The sequence below is a fragment of the Limulus polyphemus genome, unplaced genomic scaffold (assembly GCF_000517525.1).
Source record: "Limulus polyphemus unplaced genomic scaffold, Limulus_polyphemus-2.1.2 Scaffold9742, whole genome shotgun sequence".
Classification (NCBI taxonomy): domain Eukaryota; kingdom Metazoa; phylum Arthropoda; class Merostomata; order Xiphosura; family Limulidae; genus Limulus; species Limulus polyphemus.
Genome location: NW_013675352.1, coordinates 1 through 19,980, shown reverse-complemented (window position 1 = coordinate 19,980; position 19,980 = coordinate 1). Strand labels below are relative to the sequence as shown.

The following is a 19,980-nucleotide window of genomic DNA, read 5'->3' as shown; positions in this document are numbered from 1 at the left end:
TGTCCAGATGAGAAAGTTTTAAGTCCTGTAAATGGGTGTCGTAAATTGTCTCGATGAGAAAGTTTTAAGTCCTGTAAATGGGTGTCGTAATCTGTCCAGATGAGAAAGTTTTAAGTCCTGTAAATGGGTGTCGTAAGTTGTCTAGGTGAGAAAGTTTTAAGTCCTGTAAATGGGTGTCGTAAGTTGTCTAGATGAGAAAGTTTTAAGTCCTGTAAATGGGTGTCGTAAGTTGTCTAGATGAGAAAGTTTGAAGTCCTGTAAATGGGTGTCGTAAATTGTCTAGATGAGAAAGTTTTAAGTCGTGTAAATGGGTGTCGTAAGTTGTCTAGATGAGAAAGTTTTAAGTCCTGTAAATGGGTGTCGTAAGTTGTCTAGATGAGAAAGTTTTAAGTCGTGTAAATGGGTGTCGTAAGTTGTCTAGATGAGAAAGTTTTAAGTCCTGTAAATGGGTGTCGTAAGTTGTCTAGATGAGAAAGGTGTTAATAAAGGTCAATTTTAATTTTAATAAATAAATTTTATATTTTTCATGAAGAGAGGGCCAGTATCTAAATTAAGTGATTTGAACAACCATGACATTTTAATCATGATTTAAGTCCTAACTAATTATCCATAGGTATGATGAACTAGAAATTATAGTTTCAGCAAAGTTATAAAAAAATTTAGTAATACTCAGTTCTTTCTTTCTTTCCCTTGTCACAGTTGAATCAGCCAATACATTATTAGACTGATGTCAGGAAATGAATCAAGCAATTACATTGAGTATTTTTACATTTAATTACTAGTCTCTTGATTGCCATGGAAAACAGGTATTTCTTAACTAATGACAGACGTTCTCCAAAATATAAGTTTACGTAAGCCATATTTTTTTTTCTCTCAGAACATCTAATGAAGAAAACATAGTATAACTGGTATACTCAGTATGATTGAGTGAGGATTTCGTTGGCCTAAAAACTTTGTCCTTACCTTTAAACATTTACTATATTTAACAGTCAGAATATCTAAATAAATATCATATCAGTAATATTTGGAAATAGAAAAAGGTGTCTGAATAATTTATCTATGTATGAACAACAGTTTATCGCATTTATTATGTGCTTTACCTACAGATAAAAAAAACTTGAAACACGTGACGGATTAACCTTGAAACACGTGACGGACTAACCTTAAAACATGTGACAGGATAAACATGAAACACGTGATAGACTAACCTTAAAACACGTGATAAACTAACCTTGAAACACGTGGTAGACAAACATTAAAACACGTGATAGAATAACCTTAAAACACGTGACAGAATAACCTTAAAACACGTGATAGAATAACCTTAAACACGTGACAGACTAATTTTGAAACACTTGTACTTCCCTCAAATAAGTTCTGAAAGTTTATATTTTTTATTATATTTATATGGATTTTTTGTAAAATTTTATCTTTACACCGAATTTCCGTTTCTGTGTATTCGTTTAGGTTATAGACAGATAGCTTATTTAAGGATACACAAACGTTTTATACTTACATCTCATACGGATAGATGGCACAAGTTGTAAAAGATCCTATTTCTGTCCAACACAGGGATGGTGTGTCGTTTATAATACTTGTTATTCGTTTTTAAATAAAAATGGCTTCTCCACAGAACACCTTAGCACGTTTTCACGGAAAGTATTTCTTATAAAGAGCTTATAACGAATGCTACAATACAGAAACATTGTTCTTATATTTGTGATAGTTAATATCATAAATATGTAATATACATATTGCGGCATCAGTATTTGGCCTGGTGACTGGGGCGTTTCACTCACAATCTGCAGTTCGCGGAATCCACACGAATATGCTTTTATTCGTGACGGTAACTCCCACTATTGGTTGGTAGCAAGTAGCCAAAACGTTGGCGGTGGGTGTTACCTAGCTGCCTTCCCTTTTGTCTGTCGTTGCTAAATTGTTAACGGCTAGAGTAAAAATCATCAGTCTTTTCTTTCCGTGCAGAGAACAGATGTTTTTATAAGAGATTGGAGTATTTTTTTCTCTTGTACGTTAATGTATTAAAGACTACCAATAAGATCTAATCGCGACGTATATCTTTATAACTACAGAATTGAAGACAATCCTTACTGGTACTGCTATGCATCCGTTTATACAAATTACAAGCAGAGTTACGACTTTCGCGGGACTTCCACCTGTACAACACCTGATAACCATCTGTAAGCATGCACTACATTTTTTTTTTGTTCGCTCTACCTCTACAGCTAGCTGAACAAAACCTTTATTCTGGCTTTCTCTGTGTACAATTCCTTTGTATTCTGCCGCTCGCAACGCTACTAACACGCAAGAAAGATTTGAAAACGAGGAACTAACGTTTCAGAAAATAAAAGATTGGAAACGGCTTGAATGAGCAATGAAGAAAGCTTTATAATAAACAGAGAACGTTTCGACAAGATTACGTCACATCAGGTACGCAAGAAAGATGTCTATCTTTTAAAGTATGACTAACAAGACAATAACATTATTACAACGAAGATTACACAAATGCTTTATTTACCAAAAATAAAAATAATATAAACAACTTCCCAGAAGACCATATAAAACAAAATATAGCGTAGTTTCAAGTTTATAGGTTTATAAACAACAAAATATAGTGTAGGTTTAAAAATTAACGTTTTTTAAACAATAAAATATAGTGTAGGTTTAAAAATTAACGTTTTTTTAAACAATAAAATATAGTGTAGGTTTAAAAATTAACGTTTTTTAACCAATAAAATATACTGTAGGTTTAAAAATTAAAGTTTTTAAACAATAAAATATAGTGTAGGTTTAAAAATTAACGTTTTTCAAACAATAAAATATAGTGTAAGTTTAAAAATTAACGTTTTTTAAACAATAAAATATAGTGTAGGTTTAAAAATTAACGTTTTTTTAAACAATAAAATGTAGTGTAGGTTTAAAAATTAACTTTTTTTAAAACAATAGTTTAAAGTTTTAAATAGTTAAAATATAATTTAGTTTTTAAAATTATAGTTTTTTTAAACAATAAAATAGTGTAGTTTTTCAAAATTAACGGTTTTTTAAACAATAAAATATATTGTAGTTTTCAAAATTATAAGTTTTTTAAACAATAAAATATTGTGTAGTTTTCAAAATTATAGGTTTTTTTAGACAATAAAATAGTGTAGTTTTTTTAAAATTAACGGTTTTTGAACAATAAAATATAGTGTAGTTTTTGTGTATTTTCGCCCAGATGATATAAAGCTTGTCAAAACGTTATGGAATGTTAAATATGGTATTTTTTTTTCAAATCATCTTATTCATCCAGATAGAATAGTACAGACAACTTCATGGAATATTTCCGAAAGTAAAAAATAAAATATGGGGTCTTTTGGAAAATTAGCAGTTTTTATTGCCTTTATTTATTTATTTTTCAAGAAAATTATGTGAGTATTATAAGTCTTCATGTTTTGAACAATTGTTTCCTTTCAATTTACTAAACGATAAATGCATGCTAAGCATGTAACTTCATTAGCCAATGATCTACTGGAGAACACAAACAGTAAGGAAAACACAGCCAATGAAAAGTAGTCTCCTGATCCAGTGATCTGATTAACATTTCAAATAAGATCACTAAAAATACGTAAAATTTATGCAATAGGAGTTAATAACCTACTCTTGTAATCTGAAAATGATAACCTTTACAGCAATAAAATATATCAAATAAAACCAATAAATTTGGTATAATTTAAAAAAAATGTTGAAAACAAAATAAATAAATTTTAAGCCTGAAGCTAAGATATGTTTTATAGATATTACTAAAGTGGTTTGTATGTGTTCGTATTTATATGCTTAAACATCTGTTAATGTTTCACACGGTTAAACATCTGTTAATGTTTCACACGGTTAAACATCTGTTAGTGTCTCACAAGGTTTGAGATCTGTTACTGTTTCACAAGATATCTGTTACTGACAATGTTTTTTATAACTCACAAGGTTTGACATCTGTTCATGTTTCACAAAGTTTAACATTTGAGAATTTTAGCAGTCTGTTAATGAGATTATATCTGCTAAGTGTTAAGGTTTGTAAGAAAACTACTTCAGGTAATCTGTTATGAACAATGAAGGTAAAATCTTCGACCAAAACTTATCAACTCTGAAATTTCAACTTACAGAAATATATTAAGAATGTATTGTATATTTGATTAGATTTGTTAAAATTAAAAAAATGTTAATTTAACTAAAAATAAGTCTGAAACAATCAAGATTACTGTCGTGAGTTTCATAAGGTTTACATATATAGTTTAGTACTTGAACCCTCATATAATACGTGATTGTATCAATTACGTGAAAAGACTTATCTTAGCACATAAAGCAGCCGACTGAACTGATAATTCTGTATTGTTCATCACATACTGTTGAACCCTCAATATCGAATAACTGTATTTTAATACTAAATATATGTGTGTGTATTTTCATACAGATAACTGTATTTTAATACTAAATATATGTGTGTGTATTTTCATACAGATAACTGTATTTTAATACTAAATATATGTGTGTACTTTCATACAGATAACTGTATTTTAATACTAAATATGTGTGTACTTTCATACAGATAACTGTATTTTAACACTAAATATATGTGTGTACTTTCATACAGATATAACTGTATTTTAACACTAAATATATGTGTGTACTTTCATACAGATAACTGTATTTTAATACTAAATATATGTGTGTGTATTTTCATACAGATAACTGTATTTTAATACTAAATATATGTGTGTGTATTTTCATACAGAATAACTGTATTTTAATACTAAATTTAGTATTAAAATACAGTTATCTGTATGAAAGTACACATACATGTGTGTACTTTCATACAGATAACTGTATTTTAATACTAAATATGTGTGTACTTTCATACAGATAACTGTATTTTAACACTAAAATATGTGTACTTTCATACAGATAACTGTATAAACTTACAACTTATTTATCTGGTGCAAGTTTTATGTTTTAACAATTTTATTATTACATTTTCCAAAATACAAAATGCACTTTACTAGTTACAGAACATAATGTAGCCAATCAGTTTGTTGTTTAGTAGAATCTAAGGATGCAGAGAATGTTCACTTGAAGTCAAAGTATTGATCAGTCAGTTATGAACGTACTAGAGCACATACAGTGCAACTGTCACCATAACAGTTTAATATCAACAAAATATGAAGCATGTTACTAGCATAAAAAATGTCATCTTGATTTAGAAAAAACAAAACATATACAATTTATAATATGAAAGATATCGTTAGGACTTAAATTTTTTGCTGTATCAACTTCTTGTTTTTGGTTACTTACATCATTCTGTACTCTCTTTCCTGATAGGACGAGATAAAACAATTCGTCGATCAGTTGAAAATCACTCTGCGATGTTATATACATAATCAGTGCTCTAATACTTTAAACAAGTGTAAATAGTCTGAGATTTTGAATCAAATTAACAACCAGAAGTTGGTAACTGGTTCTTCTACTTCTACTATATAGCACTACACAAAACGGTTTTATACACCACAAATAACTTAACTCCAACATCTGAGCATAGTTAGTGTTCTGTACAAAACTCTGCTGAAATATTATTCCCAGTGAATCTCTTTTAATTCTCTGTCTGTGCCTTCATTACACCGATGTTGTATCTACACTTTTTACACAGTCTGTTTTAAGTTCAGTCTTCTTCGCTACTCAAACCCGCTACTTCCTCTTCGTCTCCTCCCAGTGCACGCCAGAAAGCCACTGCAACCTCAAAAACAAACATAAAACATGCTTACTTACTTGGTAGAGATCATACAGCTCTGAATAATGATGAACTCTACTACAAAATATTGATAGAATTATCAATTACATAACCAGTGACTGCCAAGAATAATTCTAATAGTACTGGTACTGAAGAAACAAATTATAATAGCTGAAGCTACATATTTATATACCAAAAGACTTTCACAGAATACAACATTACTATGGAAACCTAAACCTCCTACAGTGCATAACAGAACAAATGTTACGTATCTGTTACTTAACTAACTGTAATAATGTATTGGGGGTAATTTCTAATAATATAAACACTGTGTGGACCAAGAATTCCCTACAATGTATAAAAGAAGTACCCACACCACTTCCGTTGCTCTTTCTACAATGTAAAAAAGAAGTATCCACACCACTTCCATTGCTCTTTCTACAATGTACAAAAGACGTACCCACACCACTTCTGTTGCTCTTTCTACAACGTACAAAAGAAGTACCCACACCACTTCCGTTGCTCTTTCTACAATGTACAAAAGAAGTATCCACACCACTTCCGTTGCTCTTTCTACAATGTACAAAAGAAGTACCCACACCACTTCCGTTGCTCTTTCTACAATGTACAAAAGACATACCCACACCACTTCCGTTGCTCTTTCTTCAATGTACAAAAGAAGTACCCACACCACTTCCGTTGCTCTTTCTACAATGTACAAAAGAAGTACCCATACCACTTCCATTGCTCTTGTTTATCATGGCCTCACTGAAGTTCTAGGATAAAATACTATTAACATTCTAACTCATTATCCTGTTCTGAGATGAGTGATTCAAGTTACAGGACTGCTAGCCTACTAACAACCTTGCCTTACTTATCACCCTATTCTGAGGAGAATGATGCAAGTTACAGGACTGATAGACTACTAACAACCTTGCCTTACTTATCACCCTATTCTGAGGAGAATGATGCAAGTTACAGGACATTTGACATTTTAGGTTGCTAAGCTGAATTCACCATAAAAATGATAAATTATACTTATTATGTAAGAGATGCTTTCAAGGTATCTTACTGTTACTCCACCCTATCCAGTTTCTAAAAATCAATTCTGTATACTTAGATTTTGACATTCCATCTTTTTATAATCATCTTTATTTCTTTCAAAAAAGCACATCACATCAACATCTCATTCTTAAAATTGTAAGCATTAATTGCTAACTCACACTTAAGAATTAAATTACTAGCAGTGGAAATGCTTACTTTCTCGGCATACTTTTTTCGATCTTCTCCAGAAAGTGTTGCTGCTTTTTCTACATCAAGAAAAGAATATAATACCTATAGAAATGTGGCAATTCACTGTTAAGGTAATTATCTCTGAAAATGCTTATAAACAGTAAAAAAGACATAATAGTGTCACCACTTTTTTATGTTTTTAGTTACGTCTTCTCTTTTTATGTTCTAAGTTGCATCTTTTTGGTATTTTTGCAATCTTCACTCAACTCTTATGACATATCAACTCAGGATTAATCGTAATATTTGTAATTTATAAGTTAAAAAAAAACAAGTTTTCAAGATGACAGGATTTACCTTTAAGACTGGACAACTGTGATTTGTAGTAAGTACAATCAATTAAAATGTGTTACGTTTGTATACAATAAAAATCAAGTAGTGTTCTCTCTATCAGAAACTTACTTTTTAGTAGCATATAAAGAAGTTAAATATATAGGTGCATTAGGCTTAGGATTCTTCTACAGTAGATGTCTGTGACTTGTTGGTGATAAATTCAACAATAAACGAACAGCACACACTCCACTTGTTTTTAAAATAATATATAAATTCGGAACAAGTTAAATGTATGTAAAACAAATTCTTTACACTATGGAGATCGTAGTTTTATCTTAAACACTATACAGTTCTCTTCTTCTCATCGAAGTCCACTTAAACCAATTCAATTGCTTTAGAATTCAGTTGACAAGCCAAACTACTTTTCTCTATTTCCTATCTCTATAGTGTCCGTGTATAGTTCACTTACGTTGTCTTTGAGTTCCCACAGTTGTATCCTGAGCTTCCAATAATTGTCTGCCTTTTGTCAAAGTCCACTTAGGTTGGTTCAATTACTTTAGAACACCCTTTGACGAGACAACTTATTCTCTTTAACTCTTTCAAAATTGTTAATCTCACTCTAAAATATCAACTGTTAGGACTTTCACTACCACGACAGTTAACTTTAAATTTAACTTTCTCTGAGCAATCTTCTCTTTCCCGTGACTTTACTCTGTGTTTCCACTCGTCTGGTCGCCATTATTTATATGTCTATCACTTAGGCCTTCTAGAAATCTCTATAGCTTCGATACCAATGGATTGCACACAATGTTTGACAGCCTCAGCATCAATGAATTACAAACACAAAATAAGTCAATTAATAATACTACTTACACTAAACAGTCTTTTATATCTGACACTTTCACACACTAATAAGTATACATTTTACAGAGAGCTGTAACCAGTGTAGATACAAGTTGAATTTTATAAATTTTCCTTCTTATTTTCTGTTACTTTGCTCCATTAAGTTTATATAAATTTCCATGAAATGTACTTGCAGCTTGTAGGAGAAAAATTAATGTACAAGATGTTTATGTGAATATTTTACTGTGTGATGATAAGCAAACTGTACAAATATTATACATCCAACTAACACATGACGTATTTGTACAAATATTCTACAGTGTAACGATATGTGAAGTGTTTGTATGAATATTCTACAGTGTAACAATTTGAAAAGTGTTTGTACAAATATTCTACAGTGTAACGATATGTGAAGTGTTTGTACAAATATTCTACAGTGTAACGATATGTGAAGTGTTTGTGTGAATATTATACAGTGTAAAGATATGTGAAGTGTTTGTATTCCTACTAATATTCCAACACAGGATTATTGTTTCTTGAACTAGAGAGACACTCGTTAGAGCTCATACTTCTCCCACACAGCATTGATCATATTTGGCTCTTAGAAAATACGAAAATGTGTCCATATGTCCATCATCATCAACAGACATGGACCATTTTTGGCAGGACAATGAGGAATAACATTCTACATATGTCCACCAAGTTTAATCAAAATTCAAACATTTTTGACTGAGTTATAAAGCAAAAATATTGTGAAAAATCAGTACCCATGTTAACAGACAGGGATTTTTTTATTTTCATGTCCCTCACCCTTCAAAAACTAATCACTTCTAAGTTGGGTCATAGTCCAAATGTAAACCAACTTTCATTGAAATCCATTCAGCCATTTTCAAGAAATCCTGTTGACAAACACACACACACACACACACTGTAAACTGATATTAGAATGGCTGACTCTTGTAGTTGAATAATATTATGTTACATTAAGAATAGAAGTGGTCATAGATTGTAAAAAGTTGCATAAATAACTTATGTGAAAAGTTGCATATATAACTTATGTGAAAAGTTGCATATATAACTTATGTGAAAAGTTGACATTTCAAGTGATCACTTTCTATGCACTGAACCTTATGTACAGGAAAACTTTTTAAAATTTGTGAATCTGTTATTTACCAAATCAAATATAGAGCTATAGCTCACAGACAGAACTGACACAGACAATGAAATGCCTATATTATACAAAACATTTAAACACTTTAATGTTTAATATTCATAAAAACACCGTAAATGTGCCAAAACAAAAAATACTTACGTTTCATATTGTGAAATTTTGAAAAAAGAGCTTCGAAGCTTTCACCACCTGGATCTTCATTTCCTACTAGATTTTCCAAGACTTTTATTTCGTCTTCTACAAGAACATCTAGTAATTGGAATACAAATAACAATCCGTTTAACTCTTGTTGTGTGTAGTATATCTAGTAGTTAATCATATAACTCATGTTGTGTGTAGTATATCTAGTAGTTAATCGTTTAACTCATGTTGTGTGTGGTATATCTAGTAGTTAATCGTATAACTCATGTTGTGTGTGGTATATCTAGTAGTTAATCGTTTAACTCATGTTGTGTGTAGTATATCTAGTAGTTAATCGTATAACTCATGTTGTGTGTACTATATCTAGTAGTTAATCGTATGACTCATGTTGTGTGTAGTACATCTAGTAGTTAATCATATAACTCATGTTGTGTGTAGTATATCTAGTAGTTAATCATATAACTCATGATTAACTACTAGATATACTACACACAACATGAGTTCATATAACTCATGTTGTGTGTAGTATATCTAGTAGTTAATCGAACTACCAGAAGATAGTTTCAACTAGATAGAAGTTTTCAATCACTACATACACGTCTTTACCAGCATAAACCTACACTTATAAACAGATACCTTGTTTTCCAAATGCTCTAACTTTAGCACCATCTAGTGGCAGATATATTATTAAATACTTTCTGGATATTATACATCACTCTGCAATTCAGACAGTTACACTACAATTGCACTAATTTTCATGTAATAAACCATAATAAACTCTAATAAACCATATTGTATTATCTTTAAGAGTACACAGCTTGTAGTCAGTTTGGTTTAATTTTTACAAAGTGTGACTCGACAAGCTGCGTACCGACTTCCTCTTCCCTTCTTTCGCTTCCAACTTCGACTTGAGTACCACTTGATGAATTGCCATTGGCTATGGATGCTTGACCAATGGTCATCTTGTTTTTTATGTCTGTGGTGATTCCTCCTAAAAGAATTTCAGGAGAAAGTGTTTAAAAGATGTTTATGAATAAATAAAATATTGGTGTTCAATACACAAGTTTAAATAGTTAAATCTAGGACAGTGTTTCCCAAAGTGTGGTCCGTGGGCAGGTCCAAAATGCAAGTCACTGACGAGCAATGCCATGACAAAGACCGCACATGGGTAGGACCGGTAGTTGGTCTGCAGGGTCTTTTTTGACCCACCGAAATGGTCTGCAGACACAAAAGTTTGAGAACCACTGATCTAGGACAACTAGTAGTAAAAAATTCCCAATGCAAATGATGTAGAGGGTTTTTCAAAGATCATAAAAACAAATGACATAGAGGGTTTTTCAAAGATCATAAAAAAACAAATGACGTAGAGGGTTTTTCAAGGATCATAAAACAAATGATGTAGAGGATTTTTTAAAGATAATAAAAAACAAATGACATAGAGTTTTTCAAAGATCATAAAAAAAATGATGACGAGGGTTTTTCAGAGATCATAAAAACAAATGACATAGAGGGTTTTTCAAAGATCATAAAAAAACAAATGACGTAGAGGGTTTTTCAAGGATCATAAAACAAATGATGTAGAGGATTTTTTAAAGATAATAAAAAACAAATGACATAGAGTTTTTCAAAGATCATAAAAACAAATGATGTAGAGGGTTTTTCAAAGATCATAAAAACAAATGATGTAGAGGGTTTTTCAAAGATCATAAAAACAAATGATGTAGAGGGTTTTTCAAAGATCATAAAAACAAATGATGTAGAGGGTTTTTAAAGATCATAAAAACAAATGATGTAGAGGGTTTTTCGGACATAATAAAAAACAAATGACGTAGAGGGTTTTTCAAAGATCATAAAAACAAATGATGTAGAGGGTTTCAAAGATCATAAAAAACAAATGATGTAGAGTTTTTCAAAGATCATAAAAAACAAATGACGTAGAGGGTTTCTCAAAGATCATAAAAAAACAAATGACGTAGAGGGTTTTTTCAAAGATGATAAAAAACAAATGACGTAGATGGTTTTTCAAAGATCACAAAAAACAAATGACGTAGAGGGTTTTTCAAAGATCATAAAAAAACAAATGCCAGAACAAGTATCAATGTAAAATGTTGAAACCTCACACAGTCATAACTAATGGTACTGAGTTCTTGTCATCAGGTTACAGATCAGTCACATCAACAATAATAAGGCATCTACATAAAACAATGAGTGAAGTGTCAGCACTGTTGTTGGTTTTGTTTCATAATGTTTAATTTTTGAATTTTTTACACCCTGTATTACAAAAACAATACCCGATTACTTAACATGTTCCTTTATAGATCTTTCTCATTTCGATAAGAATATTACTTTAAAGATTACCAAAGTAAGACAGATTTTAGAATCTTCCAACTCATATCAGTAAACAGAAGTCCCACCTGTATCAATACAATCTTCTTTAACCATTTCTTGGTTTCTGGAAGAAGTTCCTGGATTGTATTCTAAAGAATATGTTAGAGCCATCTAAATTAGTTTTCTTAAGTAAGAATCTCTAGATAGAAACTTTTATTTTATAAATAAAGCCTACTGTGACTCTTGACTAAACTTGTAACAGTACTGAAAACTAATACACAGCATATTTTATCATGCAGACTTAACAGTGAACCCATGAAAGTCAACAATAAGTTTTACAACAAAAAAACCCTTACAAACATATAAAAATTTAAATGATCAGTTATTATCAAGCATCAAGTGTTACGAGTTTATAACCAATAATGCTACTGTTTGTGGAATGTAGAAACCACAAATTCACAACGTTAGTTCATATATTCGTTAATAAAGGCATCAAGCTTTGCTCCATTTCCTACTTTTTAATTTCATACCAGTAACATAAATTGACTAACTGGCAACGTTGACTTTTGGTCAACTTTTGTATTAAAGTTATTGTAGTGTTTTTCATAAATAGGTTAAAAAAAAACAGATTATTATACCTTATTAAACCTACTAACCAAGAACATTACGCCAGTGTTAAGAACAGTACCTACTAACCAAGAACATTACGCCAGTGTTAAGAACAGTACCTACTAACCAAGACCATTACGCCAGTGTTGAGAACAGTTTTACATGCAGTCAACTTAGATTTAAAGTAACATGATTCAACAGTGAAGGACCACCTTCCATTTCTGCAATAAATAACAGAACTTGTAAAATGGTTTAGATATTATTTATATAGTATTTAAATGTAAGGAATAATCTTTGTGTTTAGAATGTAAAAATTAAAAGAATAACACACTATTCTATAATGTTAGAAATGTGTGAAGAAGTGAAAACTGGAATTCAAATCCCTGGCTCGGATAGGTGTTGAGCCAACCTAAGATTATCTCCCGAGATATACACTCACGGGTTTGAATCCCATACACTCTCAGAGTTCACTTTCCTAATTTTTACTTCAGTATATTCTTCAGCCAATTCACTTTTAACACAAGGATCAATAATTTCTTTTTCTCCAATGCGCAAGCTTCATATTACCTCATCAGATACTTCCCCTCATTTGAAATGATGCACAAGTAAATTTTTTAAGGCTGGTATATTCTATCATTTTCTGTGTGTGATTAACTACAGTAATAAAAAGAAACTATTACTAACTTCGGTAGGTTTTTTTCCAACGTTTTCATAACCAAATCCAAATCCAGAATGGTTACTGGAAATGTGGAATGTCCTTTTAAATAATAATTCAGATATTTATTTTTCAATACATTACATGAAAAGTACCACGTGACTAACCTAAGCAAGTAATACACAGCATTGAACATTTCTAATATATAATCTGTTACGTAAAGTAAGATGTAAAACATTGTAGCTCAACACCTCTGAAACCTTACTTCAACACTATGCATGAAGTGTTGAGAATAAAAGTTTTTAAACACAAAACATGCACATAAATATTTACCTTTTGTGGTCATGTTCGGCCAAAGATGTGCGTGTAAAGCTTGTAGAATTCTTGGGTAACCTTTTGTTTCTTTGAAGTCATCTAAAAATATCATTATTTACCCTATTTAAATAGCGTTAACGATCTACCATTTACAGCAACAACAATTTTACTTAAATAAACTAGTAAATTGTGTAAACTTAATCAAATAATAGTGCCTAACGAGAGTAAAACTTAAAAAATACGTCATTCAGATAACATCAAGAAAGAAAATTACCTGAACTTTCAATTATAAATTAATAGAAATCAACCAAAAATAAAATATCTGTAGCATTTTATTCTATATATATAGTTTATGTTGATATATATATACATTTGTAATCAACACTTTGCTAAAAAAGATTACATGATCATAATCAATATAATCATATCTTTATGTTAAGATGTTACAAAGTAAAAAAATATATATATATCTGTGCTACTTTATCTGTCTTTTTTACATTTATAATTAGTTAATAGCATAAGTTTGTATATATCAAATTATAAAATAAAGAGTTCTTTATATGTAATCCAGCAAGTTACCCTCTTCGTCACTTTCGTCATCAAATTATAAAATAAAGAGTTCTTTATATCTAATCCAGCAAGTTACCCTCTTCGTCACTTTCGTCATCAAATTATAAAATAAAGAGTTCATTATATGTAATCCAGCAAGTTACCCTCTTCGTCACTTTCGTCATCAAATTATAAAATAAAGAGTTCATTATATGTAATCCAGCAAATTACCCTCTTCGTCACTTTCGTCTTCTGGATCAAGTTCCACAAGTTCAAACCCGTTCTTTATACACCATTCTAGCACAAAGCTTCTTGAAAGAACTACAAAATAAACAATATACATTTCTGGATTTCATTAAACGATCCCCAACAATATGTAGTTACAATGGAGAATTAAAATAAAAAGTCTTGCAACTATATTAAGAACTATGTCTAACAATGGTTTGGCCACCCGAATAGCATACGGTATGGCACAGAATCCGGAAGGTACTGGAAACTGTCCTAAAGGTAGTTCCCTATTCAGACATTAATAGTGTAGGTAATTCATGGAGTGTAGTAGACAGAGAATAGTGATGGAGTCATGTCTCTTTCAAGTTCACTCCACAAATGCTCAAATGGACTGAGATCCAAGGACTATGGTGACCATTGGAGATATCTTAATTCTCTTTCCTGTTCCTTTATAAGGAGACCTAGGGTATGAACGGGAAAACACGACTCCACCAACAGAGGCCTAGACAGTTGGGCTCACACAAGAGGGGTGAGTTATTCTTGTGTCTTTTTAAAAGTTTGTTGTGCCCAACTGATGAAAAAAAGGTTAAAGCATCATTCTCTGGACCACATCCAGTCCTTATTAGACCAATGTATACACAATTTCCACCACTCAAGGCGGTTTCTTCTTGTCTGTAACTGAATCCAATGCAAAGATGTCCTACTGTCACAGTCCATTTTTTGAAATGTTCTTAGCAAGGTAGGGCTGGAGATGGGATTGTCCTATATTAGATGTTTCCAAGTTGGTGTACTTTTTGATGATGGTTGGACTTTACCACCCTATCTATACGTTTTTCTCCTCTTTCTGTAATTACACATTTGTGGCCACAACTCCCCCTCACAACAGACATTTATTCAATACTTTCCATTGCTGATAAACCCTACTAACTGATATCTTGAAGCAGCACCTGCTAAACGTGCCCTCCCATTATCCTCCATATCTTTGTCTTTCCCTATATTTATTAGACTGATTGCAAATATGCATGTCACAGTCACTTATAAAACCACCCAAAACATCATATGATCAACCTAACTTGTAGCTGCAGCTCAGGTTAGGCTTAAGACTGAAAAGTAAACAGTTCCTAATAAAGTAGCCAGACCCTGTTTATTTATGTGTATTCTCGTGACTTTAAGCATATTATTAACACCATGTGTAAATGAGCTAGGTATTTCACTTTTCAAAGTTTAAGCTTACAAAGAAACACTAATTACTAAATATGACAGAGATTATGGAACCTGACAAGGAGCGTACAACATTCTTCAAGAGTGTACAACATTCTTCAAGAGTGTACAACACTCTTCAAAAATAAAACATTCTATCATTTGTCACTGATGAATTCCACCTCTCATCAGTAACTCTGGACAAAGTAAACGAGACCAGGATACTCAGAGTGGTGGAACGTATATGGTGTTTTCAACAAATCAAGTAAACAAGACCAGGATACACAGAGTAGTGGACTGTATATGGTGTTTTCAACAAATCAAGTAAACAAGACCAGGATATACAGAGTAGTGGACTGTATATGGTGTTTTCAACAAATCAAGTAAACAAGACCAGAATATACAGAGTAGTGGACTGTATATGGTGTTTTCAACAAATCAAGTAAACAAGACCAGGATACACAGAGTGGTGGACTGTATATGGTGTTTTCAACAAATCAAGTAAACAAGACCAGGATACACAGAGTGGTGGATTGTATATGGTGTTTTCAACAAATCAAGTAAACAAGACCAGGATACACAGAGTGGTGGACTGTATATGGTGTTTTCAACAAATCAAGTAAACAAGACCAGGATACACAGAGTGGTGGACTGTATATGGTGTTTTCAACAAATCAAGTAAACAAGACCAAGATACACAGAGTGGTGGACTGTATATGGTGTTTTCAAGAAATCAAGTAAACAAGACCAGGATACTCAGAGTGGTGGACTATATATAAATGGTGTTTTCAACAAATCAAGTAAACAAGACCAGGATATACAGAGTAGTGGACTGTATATGGTGTTTTCAACAAATCAAGTAAACAAGACCAGGATACACAGAGTGGTGGACTGTATATGGTGTTTTCAACAAAGTTTCACACATTTATTTTCAACATTTTCCTTCCTACTTCACTATCAGTAAAAGCAAGATTTGTTCTTATATCACAAAACGATACATTTCAAATGAATATTATTGAAACTGACTTTAGTCAAAATAAAAGTGGAGCAGTCTGATGAAAGATTTACCTTTCCAATTTAAAACAATTTAAACAAACAATTCAATACCAATTTATTACAAAAGTCTGGAGGTGGCTGGAATGGTTAATGAAGAAAACTTTACTATAATCTACCACAAAGAATCAAACACACAAAATAAAGGACGCTAACTTAATTGAACCAAACAGCCCTACTCTAAACCAATACCCCAGGGTACCAAGATATCTTTACTAAGCTGTTAAGCAATCTCTGGTCATGTGACTTCTTTGTTTCATACTGTATATATATATATTCTTGTTTCTATGTAAAATACTCATACCTGATGATCAGATAATCTTGTCAAAACATTGTACATTTATAATAAAAGTTTTCTTCATTACTCATTCCAACCTTCTACAAACTTTATTTTCCAAAAAAGTTGGTTCTTCGTTATCAAATTTAAATTCACCAAGTTAATATGTTTAGCAGCCTCAACCCACCAGAGTTCTCCCTCTCAAGTCTATCACAAGCCAGAATCTGCACTTCAGGCCTGTACTCTTTAATGAATGGCATCCACGTCTTGACATTATCGAAAGTGCTTTCCTGAAAAATTCAATAAAAAGTTCAGTTCACTGAACTTCAAGGCCTTATTATCAATTTATCATTGCTAAAAATGTCACAGTAGATTGTATTAAACCTTATTCTAGTGGTTCTTGTTTAATAACAAATAAACTTCTAATTATTCACTCTTTTTGACTTGTGTACGGGTGATTTTAACACTTCATTGGGTGATTTTAACACTTCATTATACATAAGTCTCTAAAGATTTTCTCTTCCAAAATGTTTTTCTTACAAGCATAAGGTTACTTATAAAAAGGATGGAGAAGATGAATATTTTTTTCAGGAATATTTTAAAACTAATAGCAAGTCAATGTACATACAAAGCCTTAGACCTGAATGTAAGTTCTAGAAATGATACACCGTAAGTATATACAGTGTTGAATATATTATACATGTAACAACCAAAGCCAATACACTGTGATGGAATGGATGTATCAGAACTACATTTTGACATACCATAGGTAGTTAGATGCCACCAACAACTGACTGCTTCAAGGAAAGCACTTTCCAACTCAAAATATTCATACACTCAGGTGATAAAGATGTGTTCAGATCAGGGATTTAGAACTTCCAAGATGAAAATATCTCTTGTATTTAAAATAAAGGAAAATGGATTAACTTGGGACAGTGAGACCATCCAGAAAAAGACCTTCATATATGGATCAACTTGGGACATGAGACGATCCAGAAAAATACCTTCATATATATGGATCAACTTGGGACAGTGAGACCATCTAGAAAAATACCTTCATATATATGGATCAACTTGGGACAGTGAGACCATCTAGAAAAATACCTTCATATATATGGATCAACTTGGGACAGTGCGACCATCTAGAAAAATACCTTCATATATATGGATCAACTTGGGACAGTGCGACCATCTAGAAAAATACCTTCACAATGTCATAAACCAGCTGTGGAAAGTAAAGTGTGGTATCTTATAATAGGTGAGAATCCATGTGCGCAAATGTCAGGGACAAAAACAGTCCATGTGCCCCAGGTAATAGCACACAATATAATCAAGAAAAATCTCCACAAGAGTACACATGTCACTTCCATGACACATGTTTAGCCACCACATATCTCAAACAGCTGAAGAATGAAACGGGTATTCCTGCTATTCCATATTTCTCAATTTGCCCAGATGTAGTGCCTACGAATTTCTGTGCAACAGAATTGTTGAAACAGGTGATGGGAAATCATCCTTCTACAGTAGATGTATAACAGAAAACCTACAGGGATGCATGATGTGCTTTGAACATGACAGGACATTATTAAACCTTTTGCAATGGAAACTACACTGCAGGGCTATTATGAAGATAACTGATTGTCAGATAGAGCATGCCAGATGTGGAAACATGGACTGTAATGACATGGTGAGGCTCCAAAATCCTTAAGTATAACACAACTTCTGTACACATAGACATGCAATAAAATTGTTCTAAACAAATTTACCTTCACTATTAAAAAAATTAATTTCAAATTGGACTCATAAAGCTCATAGAATCTAAGATTTGGAACAAGTTGATATATTACAAATGGCATATCATTATGTTTGAGTTTCGAATTCATACAACTAATTTTCATATCATATTTTCAAACCTTATAATATGCTAGTCTGTTATCTAAAAAAGTTATATTTCTAGTATAAGGTATTAAATACTGAGATAGAATAAACAAATATTATGCAGTTTGCATGTTTACAACAACACTGATTATGTTAACATGATCATGAGCGATGAAATATGGAATCTTATCAAAACTTTTTTATCATTAATAGCTATTCAAATTCATGTCAGACATCAATAAGTCATCACATTTTTTCAGTCCAATGATCAAAATTTCACCAAATCATACTAATTAACTCAAAAACCACATCACTGCACCTGAGAGGTATCAAAATGTAATATTGCTGCTTGGACACTTTCAGCAAAGTCTTTGTTTACTAACTCCTTTTGAACAGTGGTAAAAAGTTGGATATCAGCAGAGTAATACTTGGTATCAATGTGCATTGGATAACTCTGTACATTAGGAAACAGACTTTCTGGTTCAGGAAGTGTGTTCTCTCCAATGATACCTTTTTAAAAATAGGTTAGAAAAGTAATTGTTAGAAAAACACAAATTACCAAATACTGTGAACATAAGCACAATGTAATATGAGGCCAATCATGTTACATTAGTTTTTTTATCACTACCAAAAAAAACCTTTAAACCCTACATAACACAACAAAATTAATACCGATGCATGTCATTAATACTAGTTGCTATAACATTTACCTGTCTATTGTATACAAGTTAAATATTAATACTAAAATATGTCATTAGTACCACTTGCTATAACATTCATCCACCCATTGCATGATTGAAACTTGTCATTAGTACCACTGGCTAAACATTCATCCACCCATTGCATGACTGAAACGTGTCATTAGTACCACTTGCTAAACATTCATCCAACCGTTGCATGATTGAAACGTGTCATTAGTACCACTTGCTATAACATTCACTGGTCTGCTGCATGACTGAAACGTGTCATTAGTACCACTTGCTATAACATTCACTGGTCTGCTGCATGACTGAAACTTGTCATTAGTACCACTTGCTGAACATTTATCCAACCGTTGCATGATTGAAACGTGTCATTAGTACCACTTGCTATAACATTCACTGGTCTGCTGCATGACTGAAACTTGTCATTAGTACCACTTGCTAAACATTTATCCACCCGTTGCATGACTGAAACGTGTCATTAGTACCACTTGCTATAACATTCACTGGTCTGCTGCATGACTGAAACTTGTCATTAGTACCACTTGCTAAACATTTATCCACCCGTTGCATGACTGAAACGTGTCATTAGTACCACTTGCTAAACATTCATCCACCCATTGCATGACTGAAACATGTCATTAGTACCACTTGCTAAACATTCATCCACCCATTGCATGACTGAAATGTGTCATT

The 19,980-nt window shown here is 32.0% G+C and overlaps 1 protein-coding gene across 2 annotated transcripts; it reads right to left on the bottom strand.

Moving 5' to 3' along the window:
- Window positions 1-4,977: 4,977 nt before the first annotated feature.
- Window positions 4,978-19,138, bottom strand: LOC106476068 (alpha- and gamma-adaptin-binding protein p34-like). 2 transcript variants are annotated; one of them, XM_013936741.2, is made up of 9 exons: window positions 18,903-19,138; window positions 16,893-16,995; window positions 14,179-14,268; window positions 13,417-13,497; window positions 11,906-11,968; window positions 10,363-10,482; window positions 9,492-9,599; window positions 7,034-7,083; window positions 4,978-5,779 (listed from the first exon to the last, which is right to left on the bottom strand). In XM_013936741.2, the coding sequence occupies exons 1-9, from the start codon at window positions 19,026-19,028 to the stop codon at window positions 5,705-5,707; spliced, it is 816 nt and encodes a 271-aa protein (XP_013792195.1). In that variant the 5' UTR covers window positions 19,029-19,138; the 3' UTR covers window positions 4,978-5,704. The 2 variants fall into 2 exon arrangements, with proteins under 2 accessions (XP_013792195.1, XP_022235742.1); XM_022380034.1 differs by lacking the exon at window positions 11,906-11,968 and having other exon boundaries at window positions 18,903-19,116.
- Between the last annotated feature and the right edge of the window lie 842 nt (window positions 19,139-19,980).

Coding starts and splice junctions, on each gene's coding strand:
- LOC106476068 (XM_013936741.2), bottom strand. CDS start 19,028: ATGCACATTGATACCAAGTATTACTCTGCTGATATCCAACTTTTTACC. Junction 16,996..18,902: donor TACATTTTGATACCTCTCAG/GTGCAGTGATGT, acceptor TGAATTTTTCAG/GAAAGCACTTTCGATAATGT. Junction 11,969..13,416: donor GCCGAACATGACCACAAAAG/GTAAATATTTAT, acceptor CATATTCTTTAG/AATACAATCCAGGAACTTCT.